General features: G+C 35.8%; 1 protein-coding gene across 1 annotated transcript; it reads left to right on the forward strand.

The window, feature by feature from the left end:
• The first annotated feature begins 2,563 nt into the window (after nt 1–2,563).
• LOC107565186 (platelet-derived growth factor subunit A-like) lies at nt 2,564–15,454 on the forward strand. Its single transcript, XM_016250407.1, has 5 exons — nt 2,564–2,594; nt 10,051–10,152; nt 10,239–10,426; nt 13,468–13,588; nt 14,782–15,454. Exons 1-5 carry the CDS (start codon nt 2,564–2,566, stop codon nt 14,793–14,795), a joined length of 456 nt encoding a protein of 151 aa, XP_016105893.1. The 3' UTR covers nt 14,796–15,454.
• Nucleotides 15,455–15,698: the final 244 nt, after the last annotated feature.

Here is a 15,698-nt window from a genome sequence, read left to right on the forward strand (position 1 = left end):
TAGTAATACACTGACATCTATCAAAAATCAGCTCAGTCTTAAATCTGAAAACAGAAAATTCTACATGAGATTTGAAATGATTAAGGATTTATTTCTATTTTAACATAAAAATGTAAACATACATGAACACAAAACAAATGTACGGATTGAACTCATTTAATTCGACCATTTTTGCTTTAATATAATCATATGTCATTTAAAATATTACATATTACATTATATTAACAAAGCTAAAAATGGTACAATTAATCATGCTTTTAAACATACAATGCCCCAAAAATCAACATGCACTCAAAAAAAAGAAAAAAAAGAATGGCAGATCTACTACTCAGTCAGTGAAGTTAATAAAAATGATTAATGTAGTCCCAACATAAAATTATGAAGTTAACTTAAATTTTACAGATTTATTTGGATGAAACACAAAGTAAATTATGACAAAAATGTTACAGAATTGTGTTGTTGAACAAGCAAACTTCTTCTCTTTTTTTTTTTGAGTGCGTGCAAATCAGTTTCACCTAAACTGTTTATGAGATTTAACTGAAAAGAAAAAAATGTATCTAATGATTTTGTATAAGTGGTCTATGCATTGTACTCTACGGACACAAGAGGGCGCAATTGATCAAGAATTTGACTGCCTTTCCAGCATGTTTAAAAAAATACTTATATTAAGATTTAAATGATTTTTAAAAAATTACATTTGAGACATGCTCTCGAGTTTCCTTACTTATCTACACATGCAATCCAGACATAAGAAATTGTGTTTGTACACAAATGTGTGTGAAAGACCCTGAGAGTTTAATGTCTAGTCATAACACAGAGGAAGCAAGAAACAATGATCTCTCCCCGCCAGCTCATACTGAAGGGCTCTGCCAGAGAGGCCTCCTGTTTAGATCGTCTGCTCTGTTTTGTGATATTTACAGTAACAGCATGTCCTCATTCACTGGCTCAAACTGCTGTAGTGCTATTACAAACCAGGCACGAGGCCAAAGAGACAATTACTGCCAACATTACACACACATTCTCCTTCCTCCTCTCGCTCCGTCCCTCCCTCGTCTCAAGCGCCCCTTCATCTCCACTCACCTGCCAGCCTTTAAAGTACTAACAGGTGTGCAGTTCAAAGATAACCTGTGCGGTTAAGCCAAACCTGGTTTATCTAAGATAGACCAGAGCTATGCATGACTGTATTTCCCAGCACATATGTGACTGTCTTTTGTCAGGTATTACAAATCAAGCCTGATTTACTGTCTTTCACCCACATATGTATCTAAAATGTTCAACACTGAGCATTAGAATAGTTTAATTCTTCTTCAGGGTGATAGAGACAGACTTTTTTATTTTCATACTGTTGTAACAGGCTGTTACTGTAAGTCATTCCATCTCACACTCACAAGCACAGACTTGCACTCTCTGCGCTCAATCTCAACATAAATACACTCACACTATCATTACTGAACTTTGGCTTTTGTGGATTCTCTGATCTTACAGATCTTAGAGGTTCATGCTTGTTATACACCAAAATATATTTTATATATTTTTTTCACTATATGCTTAGTGTGCTTATTAAAAATATACAGTAAAAGATTAAAAAAAAATATATAGGCTATATATAATCTGTAATATATTTAATGATGGCAAATAAATTTTATGCCATCTGACAATATTTGAGTAAGTCAACTTTCTTTATATTTTACTGCATTTTTTAGAACTTCTTTCATCTTTTATATATTATATATATTCTAAAAGTATATATTTTACAGCCATTTGACAATGTATGTAAGCCTACATAAGGCTCATTAACTAATATTGTATATTTTATAAAAAAAAAATAATAATTTATTTATATTTTTTATATACATTTATATTTGCTAATTTTATGATATTTGTGTTGGCCTACATCTCAACTATTTTATCAAAATGGCATAAAGGATAAATGTATAAATTTAAAAAGTTTTTTTTAGGTTGACCAAACAACCATTTTTATAAAGTATGCAAAATGCTTAAAGCAAGACGTAAAATACATTTAAAAAATTGTATGCCCCAATATAACAATAAATGGTAATAAGCAACAATCACTTAAATATATTTTTTTCTACTATGATTTTAAAGTGCAGAGGGATTTCCACGAACATTTCTAAGTGATGCTGCAAGTGTATCATTGAGTCTTGAGTTGAATGAGTTTTGAACATTAATTAAAATGGACAGTTAAGAGATGCTATTAAAATAGGCCTATTTAACGCTAAAAAGTCTTCACACTCGCATAGTACTGTACTCACAAGTCATGGAAAAACAGTGTTATTGAAAAATTGGAAAAAGGTGTTTTAAAATATCATCACAAACATAGAATCTTTTATAAATGATCAATACATCGCCCACACGTACTGTGAGAAACGTATAGGCCTATATGCTCATCAGTGCACCTGTCTTTAGAAAGCAATGTTTGTACCGCCGTCACAACTTTTTTCTTTTCTTTCACACGTACGCACTTTATGCTCTCATAAAAGCTTGGGCTAGGCAGCGAGACCTTTTTGATCTATTATTGTGGGCAGATCTGACCAGGCTTCAAATGAAGCAGCTTAAAAAGCTCACCTGCACAGGTGTGTGGCCATGTGCGTGTGTTTGTCTGTGTATTTAAGCTCGCCGTCATCAGCTGACCGCGAGTACCCTTTCTTTGGGCCCCACGTGCTGCATTTTTGAAATGTTACTAATAAGATGAATCACTCCCTAATGAGGGGTTTTCTCTGTGCTGATGATGTCACCTAGCTGTAGTTATTATCGCTCCCACACACACACACACACACACACCGTTAACACTAAAGTGAGAACAATACTGTCGCTTCCCGCCAATAGAGCTTCATCTTAATGTCGGGGGAAGACTGGAAGCATTGTGCGATCAGACAAAAATGACCTCATTATTCCAGTGAGTAACACTGCGCTTTCACGCCTATCTCTTTCCTCTCTGTAAGACACTGTGGATGAGCGATACAACTCAGACAATACTCTTCGCAAAGCCCCTGCGCTCGTGACCACGTTGCTAATTGCACTAATCTTGCGTGTAAAAAAACCCCCAAACAACCCAGAAAAATCATGAATTGCATCATGTGGGCTAAAAACACCTTTCATTGGTAATAATGCATTGCACTGGTGCATGCACTGTAGAGTTTGTTTTCTGAGAACAATGTCATTCATCGTAATGAGAGCAGAAAACAGGTGTGGCTTCAAAAGAAGTGCGCAAGCTTGTCAATTTTATTTGTCAGTAAATTGAGGAAATTATTTAGGCAAGAGCATAGTTCACCCAAAATTATTTTCTGTCATTGTTTAATGGTATTGTGTTTTTTAATATTATGTGTTTGGCTTACAAGCAAAACAAAAGGAGATTTTATGCAGATTGTCTTCATGCACCATATTTGAACATATGCGAATGAAATTAGGTTCTAAATTATTCTGAATAAATATTATTTTAGACATTTATATTACTACAAAACATTGTATTTGTAATCTATAAAAAAAAAAAAAAAAAAAAACTCCTGAAAAAAATTCATCAATTTCCACAGAAATATGAAGCATCAAATCAGCATATTACAATTATTTCTGAAGTATCATGTGACACTGAATACTGGAGTAATGATGCTGAAAATTCAGCTTTGATTACAGAAAAAAATTACATTTTAAAATATATTCCAATAAACAGTTATTTAAATAAATTTAAATATTTATGTCAGCGCCAACAGCCTTGCATGTGGGCAGCGTGCCAACATACAGCACCGCTGCGCTGCGATCCTTTCCCGATCCCACCCCCTGTCTCTCCCACTTCTCTACCTGTCAACTCTGCTCTGTACTATCATAATAAAGGTGAAAATGCCAAAAATAAATCTTTAAAATTTAAATATAATAACATTTTACGATATAACTTTTTACTGTATTTCTGATCAAATAAATATAGCATTTGTAAGCATATGAGACTTTTTTCAGAAACATTCTAAAATCCTATGACATCAAACTATATATGTGAAGTTATTAAATGGAAAAGAGCAGCGTGAACATTCTTCAAAATCTCTATTTTAGTATTCCATCGAAGAAAGTACATGATATAGGTTTAAAATGAATCAACATGGACAGAAACTACATTTTTGGGTGAACTCTTTAAACAAACATCTAAACAACAAACCTCTAAATATAGATTAGAAGAATGAACAAGTGTGTGTTTGGTGCTTGTTTCCTCTGAGTCTTTTGCAGGTGCTTGTCATACGGCTGCCGCTGATCTCACACACCAGCTGCTTACTGACCCATCCATCAACACAGAGTCCTGTTTACCCAAATACCTTCATCACTGTCACTCAGAGGAAGAGGGAAGGGGAAGGAGAGAGGAAGATGTGGGCCACTCAGCAGTGCTCGGCACATCTGCTCGATGATAAACAGAACAATGCCACGACGACCACTAATCTTACACACAAGATCAAGGACACGGGAAAAAATACAACAGCAGACAGAGAGCAGGGGGAAGCAATGAAAGAAAGAGCCTTTGTTTTAGCATATAAAGAAGAAGAAGAGTATAGGAGATAAGGAATCAAAATGGAAAACAGGAAAGCACTTATCTATTTCCATGTGCTTCGGCTTTATCTATAAAACTTCTCATAGATTAGCCTGATGTATAATCTCTGTCTGTCTCCTCCCCAAAATAACCATATATAGAGCTTACAACGCCTAGTTTTAATATGCACAACCACGTCTGCATATCAGTTCCAAATGGATATTCCCAACCATGTCATATATAGGTTACAATTCAATACAGCCTATAGAAATTCATGTGTCTACACAATTTCTGGGTGGGAATATGCACATGGAAATAATGTGCAGATGAGGTTATTCATTATAAAAGTAGGCATTGTAAGCTCCATATATGGTTATTTTGGTGAGGAGACGGGGTGGGAATTCAAGTACGAGCAATTTTTTGTCTAAAACTACTTAGAAGGAAATGTGACTCTCAAAATTAGCAAGTGCAATGAGTGATTTAAGGGTGTTCTAGATGGTTTCCCTGGTATTGACGCCTACCTTCGTTGCCAATTTCTTGTCTAAAACTATTTTGAGGGTCTGTCCATATAAACTTTCCTCGTCCATTTGATGAAGTGGAACTCACTTCAAAATGGCGGCAGGGATTCCCTGATGGGAAGTGATTGAGGACATTTGCGAGAGCGTGTCTTAAAGTGAAGTGGAACGCACTCATGATGGTTTCTATTACACCTAGTGGTGTCATTCACGGCTGCGCACAAACAATGAGAGATGAGATATGCAGCGAAATGGAATACTTTGGGTAAAGCCCAGAGTATACTTCAGTTTTTACATGTATGCTAACATAGCTGTACAGTATGTGTGACATAATTAAATTTTGTTATCAGTATTGTCCCGCACAGCCCGATTTTTTAGAACCGTGCATACTTTATATGCTTTATTTTTTGCAATAATTAGTTTGTCCACAATGCGGCTGGACCATTTTACAGTGGATAATAAAGCTGAAGAATTGGAACAACATTAACAAATTACTGGAGATGCAACAACAACAGACGCCCATGTTGTTGAGCGCTTGTGTGAGTGGACTAAGAGATCCTCTAGAAATCAAGATTAAAATACCCTTTTAATTCTTATAACTTTGGGAGAGAAATAGCAAAGTCAAAGGGGGGGGGGGGGGGGGGGGGGTGATTTCATGTATGTTATACAGTATATGGGGGTTATCCTTCACTGAGGTGATGGCAGTTTTCGGTCTAAAACTATTTAGAAGAAAATGTGAGTGGTGCTTAGTTGAGCAAAACTATCTGTTAGCATACAAGTGTAATGAGTGGTTTCTAGGGAGTTGCCAGGTGGTTTTAAGGGTGTTCTAGATGGTTTCTATCCAACCTAAGGTATTATCCTTCGGATATACTTATGTATAGAGTCCAAAGTATACTTATATGACACATACGCTAAAATATCTGTACAGTACGCATTATGTAATGATGTAATTAAAGACTTCATTATTCACATGATGCAGATGATTGGTTTCTTTTGCATTAGCAGTCAGTGAGCTTGCTACTCAACATTAAAATACTTGGCTAGTGCTTGCTGTAGCAGTTGCAGTGCATCAGAAATCCTCCACCTTCCCCAGCTCCACCTGTATAGATCTGCTATGGGGTAATTTCATGTACAGTATCTCACAGAAGTGATATATATATATATATCCACTAATGAGTGATATATATATAAAGAATGAAATAACTTTTGCTGTCATTCCACTGCCAAGCTCCATTACAGATGAACATATTTTGGTCCCACTGTTCTGGCACCGATGCTGCATGGCATTTCAAGACACGCTATTTCTCACTTGCTCAACTTTCACTCACTTTCATAAGAGCCAATACTTTGGGACACCAAATTCTTCATTCTTATTCATGCCTCCACATTTTCAAAGTTGGCACAACATGCTCGAATATGAGACAAATGAGAACAAATAGCATCTGTAAAGAGCATATGACATGCAACACAATGTCATGGTAATTCGTATCAATTTTGGCAAACTGAATAATTTGTATGAATTAGTACTTTTGTACGATCTTCTTGTGTCTTTTTAATATTCAGGGGTGTACTTTCATGCTTATTCTAAAAATTCTATGTTTTCGTACAATTCACATTGTGCAAATTCATACAAAACGGCACCTAGTGAAATAGTTCAATGTTCCCGTGAAATCAGGTTGACAAATTATTGTGGCCACAAATTAAAAATGTATTCCCATGGTTTATTAATTTGTTCCCTTGTTTTAGGTAAATCATGGGAATTAATAAGTAGAACGTGGCCACAATATACCTAAAACAATGGAACAAGTAATAAGTTGTGGGTATAAATTAATACGTTGCCACAGTTTAACCAAAATGTGGACATAAATTAACAAGTGGGGCTCTGTACATATAAAATCACTGACTAAAATTGGCTTCCTTTCCACGCTGCGAGACCTGCTGAAGTTTGAACCAAACCACTTTTATGTGAGGACGCACTGTGGACGGTGCATAAAGATGGACTATTTTGGATAAATGTGAACCCTTTGTCCCACGATTTTGAGCCTATAGGAGTACATATGGATTTTTTTTTTCCAAATAAAATTCTGATGCGGTGAAAGGATCGCTTCATTCATGTTTTCTTTTTCTGCGAAATTATCTCGCGCACTGATTTGTGGGTTTGACTTAATTGAGTGTATTAAAAGGACAAGAACGTATTAAAAGGAGTTCGTTTGCTTTCATAGAGTCGACTTTGTGAACTTGTCGGACTTGTGAAGAGTTTATCCTTTGAGAGATTTGTCTGCGGGAAGGCATGCTTTAAATTCTCAAGCTCGTTATAGCAGGATGGATTCTGATTGGGTATCAATGTTTGTATCGTTCATCAGCTGGAAAAATTCGCTCTGAAAGTGATTCTAATGATATCGTTTCTCTGTGCCTTTATCGTTATAGCTGTGGTGTGGACTCTGCTATTCTTTAAAGGGGTCATATGATGGCTTTTTTAAAGATCATTATTTGGTGTATTTGGTGTAACAGAATATGTTGACATGCTTTAATGTTCAAAAAACATTATTTTTCAAATACTGTACATTATTGTAGGTCCTCTATGCCCCGCCTTTCTCCAACGCTTCGTTTTCTACAAAGTCCCTCCTTCCGACAAGCGCAGTCTGCTCTGATTGGCCAGCTGACCCAGTGCATTGTGATTGGCCGAACACCGCAAGCACTCGTCGGAAATGTAACGCCCCTTACCATAATCGCGAGCTTCATCTTTCAAAATAAATGTAAAGACAGTAAATAATGTCATTAGTTTTACTATCAGTTCAAGCCCGAAAGAGGAACAGACACAGTAATGATGCAGTACACAAGCAGCGGTTAAGACAGCTGACTCTACTGTGATGTGATGCAATGCTCTCTCTCTCACACACACGCACGTGCGCGCACGCGCACACACACACACACACACACACGATGCGCAAAACTCCGCATTTGAACAGTCAATAGCAAATACTTAAACTAATAGCAAAACAGTAGCTGATTCTGAAGCGCCAGATTGTCATAGCAAAGTCAGAATGACCTCCTCTCCTAGGTTCACGAAACGGTCGTCCATAAAATGCATTGCTGTTCTGTTGTAAGTAATCTTAAAGATTCCTAAATGCATCTACTTCCGGAAGGCCAAATAAAGTGCTTTTGCTTTTGCCTAGAAACACAGCATCTCCCTGACATGCTGCTTCAACACTAACAGCGGTTACTGAAACCACGCCTTCTTTCTTTGCGTGCACATTTGGGCACATTATGCAAATATTTCCACATAGTGAGGTAGATATGTGGGGGCGTGTTAGAACGAGCCGTTTTAGGGGGGGGTAGCAGAGTCTTAACTTTGATAAAGAATATCTATTTGGTTTTGAGTCTTTAGTCTTTGCAACTTCAGGGATCTTATCTATGCACAATCAGCTTGTAACACTCCAAAGAGAAAGGAAAACTTGAAACCGCATCATATGACCCCTTTAACATTGAGAACGATTTTTAGAACTATATCTTCATCGTTATCTTTATAGTTATCGTCCTTGGTGTGAACGGGCCTTTAGACCCTGAAAATGCAAGTCCAGTAAACTATATCATTAATTTTTTTTTTAATTAAAAAGTAGTCCAATCATGAAGTGTTTATAGAGCGATAATTCATTCAGACTTAGAAATTTCAGCCTTTTTGTTGACAAGTGTTTGTTTTGTGCACAAAAAAAGGAAGAAAAAATCTTTTTAGAATTCAGAATTATAAAAAAAAATCTGTTATAGAAAGTTTGTTATTCAATCCAATCCCATCTAAAATCTAACTGACAGTGATGATGTCATTGCAATATTTGCATACACTGCATTGCTACTGGTCCCATTTCTTGCATTTATTTGCATTCTCAATCGTAATTCGTCATCCCCAGCTGCATTTATACTGGAAAGATGTGCAACTACATATGCAAACTACATATTTTCAAAATCGACTAGTTGTTCGCGCAGTAAAATATGTCGTTTTGCACACCCCACGAATCATATTTAAGGCAGGCAGCCCAGTACGATTTGGTTGGTTTCGGTTCACTTGACCCTGATTGGAAACTTTTGATGGCAAAGAATTAGCAAGAATTTACCGACCCAACCTAAAGGGTTAAAATCTCCTCGGTGCTTCAAATATAAACTTCCAGCGCATCTAATGAGGAAATGCTGCAGCCATAACTATATGAGTCTCAAATTCGATTTGGCCCATAAGCGCTGTAATTGAAATGCAAACAGCTGCGTCTGTGTGGCTGGTGCCTAAGGGAGGTCAAGAGACTCTCTCCATTATACTGTTGTCATGCCGCCTTTATGAGTTGAGTGCGGCTGAATGCCAGTGCTGCTGTAATGTATTATTCATGTCGAATTCCTCAGTTTGTGTGCGTCTCTGCGTGCGAGTGTGTGTTTGGGAGAGAAAAGAGGCTGAAGCTCAAGTAGTGTTTGCGTTTGTGAGGTCTGTTGCTCCGCTAACGACTGTGTGAAAAGCCGAGCGGGTCGGTCGGCCACGGTTCTCAACCCTGAATTATAACCAGCCTCCTCCTCCATTGGGCTGGTTTCCGGGGGCAACAACAGGGGCATCTCTGTCCCCCGTCGTCCCGCTGTATGGCTGAATGGCTCTGCGGAACAGCATGATTAAATACTGCACACTTTGGTCAGACTAACAATCCTGCTGTCCTTAAAGCATTTTCACCGACGCAATCCTTTCCGAACATCTTATTGTTGAGTCTGGGTTTTCTCTGCGTGTCCTCCGGCGGTGCATATATTTGCTTTGTGATCTGTGTGTAAAGGAGGAAGTTTTTCATATGAAGTGTGCTGGCAGGTTGGCAGACACCTTTATTCTTTATTTACAGTAGTAATCAGACCGGGTTTTCTTGATTTTTCAATTCCATTCACAAAGAGGTTCAAGGGCGCTTTTTCTTGACAATAGTGAGGGAGGGATCTACAAGTCAAAATATGTCGCACTGTTGACTTTTTTGCTTCATTCTTTCGGTGCAGAGAATGAGGTTCTGGAGGACGTTAAACAAGGCTACCATAAGGAGCATCTTTATGACAGCAGACACCTCAAGAACTCTCACTCCAGACGCAAGAGAAGCATTGGTAAAAAAGCACATACAAGTATTTACATGCATGTTGCAAAGCTCCCGTGATTGTTCTGTGTGTTTATGGGTTTGTTGTGTGTTTAGAGGAGGCAGTGCCTGCTGTCTGTAAGACTCGCACAGTGATCTACGAGATCCCACGCAGTCAGGTCGATCCCACGGCCGCCAACTTCCTGATCTGGCCTCCGTGTGTGGAGGTGAGACGATGCTCAGGCTGCTGCAACACCAGCAACATGCGCTGCCACCCGTCCAAAAAGCACCACAGGACCGTGAAGGTGAGAACACACACATCTTTACCTGTAAAATATAAATTGTGTACATATGTTTTGTTTTATATTTTGGATATACAGTATTTATAAATTCTATTTTAAATACTGACATTATTAAATTATAATTACTTTAAATAATTGTAATTTTTAAATATAATTTTTATAATACATATAATATTTAGTATTTTAAAATATTATTATTAAAAATATTGATATTCATAATTGATATTTAAAATTTTTACGTTATTAATTAATGATAATTGTTTTAAATATTTAAAAAATACTAAATATAAAAATGTATACAAAATATAAAATTACATATGTATTTGAACAAATTTAAATTTTTAAATATTTTTTATGAATAATACATATAACATTTTTAATATATAACTTTTTAAAGAATTTAAATATAGATCATTATAAAATATTATATAACATTTCTATATATATACATAATATATGCATTGTTATTTTATATGCACAAATGTTCAAATTATTATTATTATCAATAGTAATTATGTTAAATAATTTTACAAATGTGATTTTATTTTTACATTTTTACAAATAATATATATAAAACAAGATAATATATAATGTTTTTATATTACATTTTATATAAACATTTTATATATACATGCTATACATTTTATATAAATATATGTGTGTTTGTATAATATAAAATATTATTAAATACAACTATTTATGTAATAATGTTAAATAATTTCACACTTTAATTTAAATTTTTTTTTATAAAGAATAAATATAAAATATAAAATATTTCTTTACTTTTTATATATACTTTTTATACTTTATAAAATGTATAGATATCTTAAAATAAAAATTATAAAATGTTTTAAATAAAAATTATTAAATTGTTATTATTTTAAAATGTGTACAATTATTTTAAATGCTTTCAATCAAAATCATTAAATGCTTTTCAAACATATATATATATCAGGGGCGGACTGGGACAAAATTTCAAGCTAGGAAATCTCACACTCATCCAGACCCATCACGTACACCCACAACAAATTCTGAAACACGGACAACCCTAGTCTATTTGTATGACCATCACATAAAAAGGTCTAAATCTTTAGTCAGGGCCGCGAAAAACAATTAAAGGTTTTTCTTGAACTGCACCTTCACTTTCCCACTTTTTTTTTTAATTTTCTCCAGTATCTCTGTCTCTCCCTTTTTCTTGTACCTGTCACTTCTTTACCAGGTCTACTGTTATTAACAGAATTGTGTCCACCTTGTTGCAAAACAACCACCTCATTGCAATTTGTTTGCACATAATGTTGTTATTTCTTTTAAAATGACTGAAATACCCAAGATGTAACAAACCTATAATTCATACAAATATATTAAAAGTAATTTTCTAAAGTGCCTAAATACCAAAATTAGTAGCCTACTTTGAAAAATTCTACACTCTAAAAAATGCTGGGTTAAAAAGGGACAAACCCAGCTATTGGGTTGTTTTGACCCAGCGGTAACCCAACCACTGGGGAACACACTATTGCGTTTTTGGGCTGACTCATATTTTTGTGTTGCGTTCTACTCAAGCTCCCTCCCTCCCTGTACAATAAATTCATGTGAATATCTGTCTGCTAAATGTATTAATGTAACTTTCCAATCGATAATGATGTCCTTTAGCACAGTATTCTGACTGATGATTATAATGGGGTGCTCCTGACAGCCTAACAGGTGCTAGCAGTTCTACTCAAGCTCCCTCCCTCCCTGTACAATAAATTCATGTGAATATCTGTCTGCTAAATGTATTAATGTAACTTTCCAATCGATAATGATGTCCTTTAGCACAGTATTCTGACTGATGATTATAATGGGGTGCTCCTGACAGCCTAACAGCCTAATACTCAACTAGGTTAGTAATTTTGCTATATTTAACTGCTTCTTCTGGCCGCTTCCTCTCCTTCATCGAGTCCCGCGCATTGACTCTGTTAGAAACCTCAGTTGTTTCTCCTAGTTGTTTCTCCTAGACAGCAGTGAGAAAAAAAGAAGAGCAAATAGAGGATTTTGCTTAGGTCTCCTGCTTCTCAGATGTTTCTCCTGCAGAAAAGAACCCAGTAATGTGTCTCTTCCAGAGTTTAAGAAGAGATCTCAAGTTTCTGTGCACAGTTTTCCAAGATACTAAACTCTGCAGCCATACATAAAAAAATCTCAGGATGAACTCAGATGTTTCTTATCTAATTCTTCCCAGACCAAGTTATCTGTGTCATGCCATTCCCAATTCCCATTCATTTTAAAGTGCCTTTACTGCATGTCAAAAATGGTCTCATTTGTACCTTTTTGTAGGAACTATAGGTGAAACATCTGAAAGTTGATACTTAAATGAAACATAACTATGACCTTTTACCTTCTTTCTCCTTCACTGAGCACATTTACTGTATAATAAAAATATGTTTTGTTGATGTAAATCCCCATGCGCACTAGGCCGTGACCGTGTGTTTGCCACTTGTCAAGCTCATTTTCAGCATGTAAAGCTTTTCACATTTCGCAAATTCAAATGTAACAAGAGCGAGGCGTAGGACGTGCCAAAGGGAGGACAATGTCAGTGAGAATTTCAGGGCCGCTGAGCACACAGAAAGCGTTTCAGGCCAGACTTCCGCGGCTAGTTAACGAATAACCCTAACCTTGAGTTAACCACTGCAAATATCTGTCTGTAACGCTGCGGCTGCGGGGTGTGTTCTATTGCGTTTATCTCGCCAGCTATGTGTGTGAGTGTTCAGACCTGAATAAAGTATTGTATAAATGGGCCTGCAGGGCAGCTGAGTTGGCAGCGAGGGAAGGAGTCTGTCAGTATGATGTGAATTGTGTGTGTGTGTTTGTGTGTGTGTTTAGAAAGAGAGGTTTGAGGCGGCTCATCTGCATTACAGGAAACCGACGAGTCACATTTAGCTCTCGCCTTATCTCACCTCTGGAACGGCAGAGGAAAAATACACTGTTGATAGGGTTATGAGTGTGTGTGCGTGCAGCTCAGGATGTTCCCACACTCACTCTTTCTTTCTCTCTCTCTCTCTCTCTCTCAGGTGGCCAAGGTGGAGTACGTACGCAGGAGGCCGAAGCTCCGGGAGGTGCAGGTGCAGCTGGAGGATCATCTCGAGTGCGTCTGCACGTCCAAACATCACTCAGAGTCCCGCATACACACGGGTACACTTTTAATCATTTGCTTTCCCACACCTTGTTTTATTTTCCCCTCTCCACCCTTTTTTCCTGCCCCGTCGTTTCCCTTCGCTCTCCTCCGCTCAAAGGCCAGCCTAGTTCGAGGGCTAAAAAAAGAAAAGGAAATGGAAAATGAGATAAACTGTCCAAAAGCGGCAGGCAAGATTTACAGACTCTATATTTAGACTAATGGTCAGTAAGATGAAAGCCAAGTGGACTTCATGGGTCAAAGGTCGGGAGAAGGGACATAATGGTACGATAATATCTGACGCTTCTTCATACCATAGCAAAAATTTATCTACTGTTGAATACATGCTTACATTAAAAAAGTGTATTATTTTTTTTCTTTTCTATATATATATATATATATATATATATATATATATATATATATATCAAATATTATTTTAATAATTATTCAAGATGATTGTAAGTAAACATTATGAAAAATGAACAACTTTTATAAAACAAATATATATATATCATAATTTAATATTAAAATCAAATGATGTGTAGCCTCCAAGGCTTTTATTAGTTATTTTTATAATATTTTATATAATATTTGGTACTATTTTTAAAACGTTTATATTAAAATGTAATAATTTTAATTCTATTTTAATAGTTATTAAAGACAAATAAAGTCAGTAAAAAAATGAAGAAAAAAAATTACAAGCTTTTTTGTCAGTTATATATATATATATATATATATATATATAGTTTTATATGATGTTTAATAATAAATGTAATCATTTTAATAATATTTTAATTAATGACAGTTATTAAAGACAAATAAAGTCAGTAAAAAAATGAAGAAAAAAAATTACAAGCTTTTTTGTCAGTTATATATATATATATATATATATATATATAGTTTTATATGATGTTTAATAATAAATGTAATCATTTTAATAATATTTTAATTAATGACTATACTTAAATTAAGAACAAAAAAACAAATTACAAACTTAAAAATAATAATATTTAGCCAATATTTACAACACTTGCCCTATAGACCTTGAAGAACAAATAACAAAGAAACAAATTACAAGCTATAAAATAATATCCATTTTTTGGCCATTTCCATCCTTTGCCCCTTTGCCCCATAGACTTTCATTGTATGCCGCTTTTTTGTCCGTTCAGCAGGTGTGCTGTCAAAGCCTAACAAGGTCTTTTCTTCACAACAGATATAAGGTGAGCGTGGCACTGGATAAAAGAAAGCAGAGGAGGGCCATGGCATCCAATCAGATAACTCAGACTGCACGACAGCTATTGAGTGATATCATCTGAAAAGACGAGGCGGATGTGAACTGTTCAACCCTGAGCGAATCAGGACAGCCTTTTTGGATCGCTTTGGACTTTTGATGCACCTTTAGAAGGCACCCAGAGAGAGACTTTGGTGTTGGATTAAAACCCAGGGGAACTAAGCACAACAAACTAGAGACTGCAAGGACAGAGACTCGCAGAAAACGAACTTTGAGTCACAGACGTTGAAATTCTGATTCTATGACCTTTTAAAGGAGCATCTATCACGACTTTATGTATCAAACTGTATTTTCTCAAGCAAATATCTGTATCATGTTATTTTTGTAACTGCCAGTTTTCTATCAACACTGATCTTCTCTTGTATATGCCGTAGAATGAACGAGTACAACAAAACACAATCTGCAGTAACTGATACTAATAAAGTGAATACGTTTTTTGTATTTGTTTGACAGACAACTGTCCCAAAGATCAGTATGACTATGTGCATTTATTACACCGTGTTCTAACCAGGAGCATTGTGATAAATTTAATCTCTTCTATGTCTCTTCCTATCTGAATTTTCTCTCAACCAACTGTAAACACAGCAAGCGATGAGAGACAATACATTTTTTATAGTCTACTTCAAATATATGTTTCAGGTGAACTTATTAAGATGAATGCAATCACAATGTCCTGTTTGCTTTTTTGGGAGCAAACTGTGGATTTAGATGATAACTAAGCCAATTGATATTGATCACACATGGTTGTAATTATAAATGTTAAATGTAGTTTCTATGTATCTGTGTAATATTGATGACACATAGTGATATATTTAATCACTTAAGGCCTGTTCACA

Source organism: Sinocyclocheilus grahami, unplaced genomic scaffold, assembly GCF_001515645.1.
Source record: "Sinocyclocheilus grahami isolate Dianchi unplaced genomic scaffold, SAMN03320097.WGS_v1.1 scaffold986.1, whole genome shotgun sequence".
NCBI lineage: Eukaryota > Metazoa > Chordata > Actinopteri > Cypriniformes > Cyprinidae > Sinocyclocheilus > Sinocyclocheilus grahami.